Source organism: Lytechinus pictus, chromosome 5, assembly GCF_037042905.1.
Source record: "Lytechinus pictus isolate F3 Inbred chromosome 5, Lp3.0, whole genome shotgun sequence".
NCBI classification, from domain to species: Eukaryota; Metazoa; Echinodermata; class Echinoidea; order Temnopleuroida; family Toxopneustidae; genus Lytechinus; species Lytechinus pictus.
Window position 1 is genome coordinate 8,988,269 of NC_087249.1, and position 7,316 is coordinate 8,995,584.

At 37.6% G+C, this 7,316-nt stretch overlaps 1 protein-coding gene across 1 annotated transcript; it reads left to right on the top strand.

The window, feature by feature from the left end:
• The first annotated feature begins 480 nt into the window (after positions 1–480).
• On the top strand, positions 481–1,193 carry LOC129260541 (uncharacterized). The gene has a single exon (XM_054898509.2). It carries the CDS (start codon positions 572–574, stop codon positions 1,181–1,183), a length of 612 nt encoding a protein of 203 aa, XP_054754484.2. The 5' UTR covers positions 481–571; the 3' UTR covers positions 1,184–1,193.
• Positions 1,194–7,316: the final 6,123 nt, after the last annotated feature.

Genomic DNA, 7,316 nt, shown 5'->3' on the forward strand with positions numbered 1-7,316 from the left:
ATCGCGAGGTGGTTTTCCAAACTGGTTTGGAAGATCGCTTCCAAGACCGCTTTGACCGTTCTCACTACGCGTTAAACTAGTTTCCACTAAACTAGTTTCCAGTAAACTAGTTTAAGGAACGTAGTGAGAACAGCCTCTTTGACCCATTGATAGAGTCTAGTAAACTGATTCCAATATATTTTATGTACAGTGTTATAGTGTATGCAGGTTCTATGAAGGGAGACATGTGGTGTATTCATTTTCATTCATTTATTGTTACCGTTAATGATGTTATGAAAGCAAGATATGTTTTTACACATTGATGTGAGTTGAAACCTGAGATTTTAATAGCTTTTCCATTTTCTTTTTTGCCTGCACAGTCGAGGTACATCTCATCATCATCTTTTCATACCCAATGCCATGGAAGTGTCCTTTGCTTTGACTGAAGTATTGAACAGTAATATTTCCCATACCATGGCCGGCAAGGTGCTGGCAGAAAGACTCTGGAGGATTTAATTTCTCTTCAGGAACAGCAAGAAAGAGAAGGGGTCGGCTTTGCTGAACTCTGCATTGACCTGGTGCTATTATCATAATGGAACACGGCACAAGTCAGGCTCCAACGGAGGGTCAGTTGACTAGCAAGCCGGCATCTTCGTTGTCATTCACGGGAGAAACTGGGACTATTATGTTAAAGGAGGTTAATACCAGGGAGAGCCTACATCTGCATGACCAGGAGGAGAGTGTCAATAAAGGTGACAGAGGAAAAAACAAAATGGCTACCCGGGAGCCTGCCTCTGCTTGCCGTGGTAAGGAGGAGAGAGCGGCAGGCAGTGAGGAGGAACGGCAGCATCTTGTTATGGTCCATCCAGCGGGGGAGAATGGGGATGGGAGCATAATCAAGATGGCCGCCAAAACAAACATGGCAGCGTGCTTGGAGCCTACTACAGGGGAGGAGGAGGAGGCTGGGAAGAGGACTGGGGAGGACTTTCCCAAGCAGTTTCGAGTGCAGGAGACCAACTTCAGCGAGGGGCAGCTGAAATTGACGCTGAAAACAATGAAGAAAGGCAAAGGGGCAAAGAATAAGAAATTGAAAGGGGTCGCAGCGGGAAGTAAAGCAACCTTGAAGACTAAGAAGGGGAAAGGGACTAGCAAGAAAATGGCGAAAAAGGTAAGACATGTAGCCTGTATGTACATGTACGTGTAATTCATTCATGAAGGTGTAATTTTGTAGATCATATATGATTATTGCTGTTGCCTTTGTTTTCCCCTAACACAGCCTTCATACAAATGTATGAATATACATGGAAGCACGTACATGTAAGGATTGAAATCACTGCTTTAAAATAAGTATTTATTCATCTTTTCTGTTAAAAACAATTAAGAATACCAATGAAATGATACATGTGAAATTAACAAATAAAAACAGGAGGATAACTCTACTCCTTAGCATCAAGTGTGGTGCTGCATGTCTATCGAGGGCTGCTTCATTCACAAAAACTCTATATCAAATTTGGAGAAAGATAAACTGTGTTGTGTCTTGTCTTTCTTTGGTCGAGTTGGCATATATGTATTCTGCCAACTTTGTTGAAATGAGGTCAGCGAGCAAGCAGGTTTTAGTTACGGGGCTTTTGGATAATTTTTGTTTTAAAAGTCAAGTGTCCAATGACTTTCTTAGCATTTTGTCAACATACAGTTTTATTCCACTCCTTGATTGCGCAAGGGAATGAGTGTCTCCTGTGGTGAGTTGTCACTGAAGTCTTATGCTGTTCCCTCTTGTTTGTCAGCTGCGGGGGAAAAAATTACACGGGGGCTTGGGGTGAAATTGCCCCCAAGATGCTCAAAAGAGCCCTGGAAAAGCTCCATTCACTGTAAATAATTTATTAAAGCTTATCCATTGTTGCAGTGTTTAATAGGCAGTAAGTCGTGAAAAGTCAAAAATTAAAAATGATTTTTTTTTTGTCTGGTCGGATGAATCAAGGTTTTATAATAATAATCCGCTTTTTTATATAGCACTACATCGGAACGGCTTGTCTAAGCACTTTACAGATATATTATTAGATTTTACGGGTATTATGTTATTTGGAGCATCAGACAATGTCTATTCATGAGATACTAAGTTTTTGTAGACCACCTTGTACATGTAGGTTATTAATTATTTACTCCATCAAGAGAAATTGTATCAAATTTCTGACTGTTTTTGTGTGTTCTATCTTTATCAGGGGTGTGAGAGTTCAGATTTTTATCTGATTTCAGATTTTCTTGTTTTGATTTTCAGCTTAATTTCAGCTTATTTTTGGCCTTCCTCTGTACAGAAAGTATGGGAGCTCTTTCTATTTCAGACTTTTTCAACACTCTTCAGCTTTTTTCAGATCTTTTTATTTGTGACCACTGACACCCCTGCTTTATGCATCATGGCCCAGATAATAAGTCTCCAGATTTTGAAACAGAGTTTCATGGGTTCAATCTCTCCTGAACATTTAACATTTGATTTTTTTTACCCCCCCCCCCTGCAATGATATGATCATACTCAGTACAACAATAATTAAAACATCAGCAGAACTTAATGAACTATAAACCACTGCCTGCTCTCTCTCTCATGCAGCACAATATTTAAGTAATGAATATCTTCTTTTACTTAGATGTCGTTCATACCATCTCATCGGGATTATGTTTTGAGCTCAAATGAGTAGGTGTGTTTTTAATTAGCATAAATTTGTTGATAGTCTGCCAGCATAAATACATGCACAACTACAAGAAAGATATGTAAATTGTGATTTCATTTCCTTCTAGCAATTTTTCATAGCCTCCATGTGCACTTCAAATATAATTGCAAACTTACAGTACATGTAGGTATATTTTCAACCTCAACAAAGAAAATGAAAATTATGACAATATGTTGGAAATGACCTTTGAATGATTGTAAATGTACATGTAAGTCCTTTTTTTTGTTGCTAACTTGAATTGTAAATGTAAAATTGTAAAAATTGTAAAATTGTAAAAATGTGCTTGAAATTTTCACTTCCACTTTTTTCCTCGCTCCTCTAATGTTTGCAAATTTTACATCAGCGTGTGATGATCAATTCTATTCAGCATCAGAGCATTTTTTTATTAAAAAAACCCAAGAGAACGTATGTATTGTACATGTCGTATGCATATAGTAAAAATCATTTGCATTTGATCCCTGTAGTTGAACATTGATATGTTCATTTTGATGACCACATTTCAGTTCTAATAAAACATATAATTGAATTTTTTTCCCACCATGATCTGCATAATGTACATGTAGATTGAAAATTTATTACATCATAAGAAAGTGCACACTTTTGCACTTCACATTCTAGTAGTTCAGAAAGTTTGAAAGCTGTTTAAAATTTAACCAAATCAGGGGCTTCAGAATAGTTTTGAAAGTGGTGGTGGGGGGGGGGGGTGACTATGTAGAAAATTAATGACAATCACTTTGTACACCTTTAATGAAAAAAAAAGTGGCAAGGCGAACTGAAGCCCCCAGCCTCTCTCCTCTGATTCCACAGCTCTTGTAAATTACCAACAGCTTGTGTCACAGTTGAATTGTTCATAATTTATGCATAACTGGTGATTGGATCGTTGGTGCCAAATCTCCAGATTCTTAACCATTTTGAGTCCCATCGAAGATTTTCAATCTATTTTTTTAAATAAGTCCCTCATCATTCATTAGGGAATATCTGTCCATATAAGTTTATAGAGTATAAAGGCTGCCCTCTACTGTTACAATTGCAAAAGGGTAAATTTTGTCCCTGTGTGATAATGTACTACTACTGTATTTAAAAATATGCTGATTTTGATTCAGATTACATGAAGGTCTTCCTGATAAAATCTTTTTGAGAGTTATGGAGCATTGCAAGAAACTAAGAATCGTTTGCAAGTCAATTTGGGTTGGAAAAAACAATCATAAGTCTGGCAATCAATTTGCAAATTTGCACTTGGTTAATGGTCTACTTCTTCTGACATCAATATTAAAGTAAAAATAAATTTGTTCAAGTTACAATTGATGTACCAATTGTAAATTTGCGTAGAATAATTGCAAGTGATTGCAAATGATTTCTTGCAACACCCCATGTTTTGATGATTAAGTTTGGTGATCGTTCTAGGGTTAGAGTTGTTGAAATTTCCAGTTTTCTAGTTATTAGGGCTAAACCTCATTTAGCTTGGTATTGTTGGCTCTGTTCAGCCTACCTTGAATGATTGATAATCGTCCCTTCCCAGGGTTTCTTCCATGCTTGACGGAGAAGATGGATGTTGAATAACCCAAAGGTTTGTTTTAGATGCATCATTAAGCATTTCATGATTCCTTGTCTTGAAGGAATTAAAAGACTGAGAAACTGGTAATTGATAGAACTGGTAGGTGGTATACTGAAAGTCATGGATGTGTAGATTCTGTAATATACACCAGAAAAATTTAATTAATAATAATAATAATGATGTGACTTATAAAGAACCAAATCCACTCTGTAGAGTGCTCAAGGCGCATAGAGAGCTAAGAGTTTAAATAAAAAAGTTTTTAGAAGATTTTAGAAAGTTTCGACAGAGGTACATTTTTTTATGTCTTCAGGAAGGCTATTCCACAAAGTGGGGCATGCAAAAGCAAATGATCTTTACCCCCCCCCAAGTTTTGAAACTTTTGGAATAACAAGGAAGCCAGAAGTGGATGAGTGCAAAGTAAAGTAGACCCAGTTGCAGCAAACAATTATTTCATGAGAAAGTCTGTAAAATCAAGGTTACTTGTCACCATATTTTCATAGATCTAGGTCTGATACCTTAAACATAAACTTAGCTGTGTGAAACCATGAAATCTCAGCTGAAAACCAATATAATTATAATGATCACTAACACAAAAAGGCATAAGTGGGACAGTGTATTAATATTGCTTGGAAACATACCTGACATTTTATCGTATTTTGTGCTCATTTCTCAGCAATTATACATTTTCTTCCAGAACCATTTGGCACATATTTTTTTTCTCAGATATGCAAACACAGGTGTGGTCATTATTAATATTAGATTCTGTTTAAACACATTTTCAGTTCATACCGGCATTTATCTTTAAAGATGTGTCAACATTTCTAATCCTTCTCACTGTTGAAGTTGGTAATCGGGGCTCTCAGTGATGGCGCTTTTTTGACGAGGCTATTGTGTTAGAAGTGGAAATAAATGCATACATTTGAATGGATACTAGTACATGTATGAAATATATCAAATAAAATGGCATATTAAATGAATTAGGCATTTTTTAAACCAACAATTCTGAGGTTCATATATGTATCATCAACCTGATAGGTTGATCTAAATAAAAAAAAAATTAAGAGAGCGAACTTTGTTCAAATTGTTGGAGCTAGACTAGAGATAATTTTTCCTACTGAATTTCTATTCATAATGGGGAAGACCATGCCTCTTTCGAGAGATAATGATGATCAGTTGTTATTGATGGCAATGTATCTGAGTGAAGCAGTAATCCGTTGCGTCAGAGCGCCATCGTTTGGCAGCCTGTGGGTAGGTAGGAAGACGGGGTCTGACCCCATGTTCCACCTCTGGTCACATCTGCAGCTTGCCATACTCTCAAAGCGGGAGTCGTAAAACTATGTTTTCTTCCTGAGATGAGTGGGAAGTAGCATCTCCACAAACTGCTTACACAGGGAATTGCATGGCAGTAGAAGAACACGGAATAGCTTCCAGATCAACTTGAATTTGATACTTGCTGTATCACACGGATGCAGACGATTCACTATTTCTACCTGTCCCGACTCAATTTGTGGCCCGCCCTCGCGGTTTTGTCCGTCGTTTTTCTGTGAGAAAGCCCCCAAGTAGCGCCGCCGTTCAACCTGTATTGTGTGGCTAATTATGAAGCATTAGGATACATGCATTATGCAAAGCAAGAAATCCTTTGGATTGAGTTTAACATGAGTCTGCCAGGCAGGTGAGATTTCATTCACTGCAGATGCACGAGTCGATGTTTTGGCCATCCAACATCCAACTTTTTCCTTTCTCGTTAAGTTCTCTTCATCGGTATCAACGTTGCTTTTGCCTCCTGCAATTAATGTATATAACTAAGCCAGACACCTTCTAGCTCATCTTCAGTAATAACGCACAAGACTTTACATGACGTTTTAGTATATCGGTAAACTGGATACGGCTTGCTGTGCATGGAGGAACATTTTCGTACCATGTACATTTTTGCAGTTGTAGATGTGATTACAAGGTACATGTATTAAGTATCTCTTTGAATAACTTTGTTTCTATTAGGAAGTGGGATTAACTGATTTAAACATCTTTCATCCGGAATATTTGCTTTTCTTGTGCTTTGCGGCATGGAAGTCTGATGCGCTCTCGTGACGACGATGAGGGAGGATGTTTCCCACACTGGCTAGTAGGAGTGTTCTCAGACGACCTAATGAATGCTGAAGTGTGTCGAGTCAGTAGGCTCTGACCTCCGACCTCCGTTTTTGGCTTGGGGGAATGTGGATGTACTCGTGTAGCAGGGAGACTGGATTAGAGAGAAACAGAATAACATCCAAAACTCATGTAGTATGTTCAGGGGGAATGTTTAAAGCTCCTGTTTCAAGATTACTTTAAAGGATTCGACTCTGGGAAGGAAGGAGACTGAAGCGTACATTGTGTCTTGGAAGGAGAGTGAATCGTTCATGTATGAGGAGAATTTTACACAATACCATTGTAGTGAACTGACTTAAATTTCTGAAAGTTATGACATTCACGAATCTTTTCATGTCACTACTCTGATAAAGGATGAAATTTACAAAGAAAAGAAGCTTATGATACTGAAGTTATTACAAGGATCCTAGTCGAATTTGCTCCTCGTTGATTTTCATTGGAGATTTGTTTTGGGCCATCAAGGTCATTTTTGGATAAATGCTGAGCCTTTGGGTGGTAAGTATCAAAACAGTGCTTTAATTGCAAGAAAAAAATTACCGAGGGGGGGGGGGGGGATCGGGATGATTTTGCCCCCCCCCCCCCATGATCCCCTGGAGAGTTGAAAAAAGAGCCCTGGGAAATCCTCACTTACTGCAATTTTGCAGTAGTTTGAAAAGTAGCCCTGAAGATTATAAAGAATAACTTTGCCTTGTGTTGTGTTTATTCCCCATGTACATGTATAGTAAGCCCCATTTAATCCATATTTACATGTTTATAGTCTTCCAAGGAATAAAATCTTGTGATTGATCAACAATTCAATTTTAAATTATTATGTTTTCAATCTTGTTATGGATTTCATTTTTTTTGGTTGTTTTTTACATGGGCTATGTAGAATCATTTTGAATTATACTGTCTTCATTTTTTGCTAAAAATTA

Excerpts from the sequence above, each read along its gene's own strand:
- LOC129260541 (XM_054898509.2), top strand. The coding sequence starts at position 572 with ATGGAACACGGCACAAGTCAGGCTCCAACGGAGGGTCAGTTGACTAGC.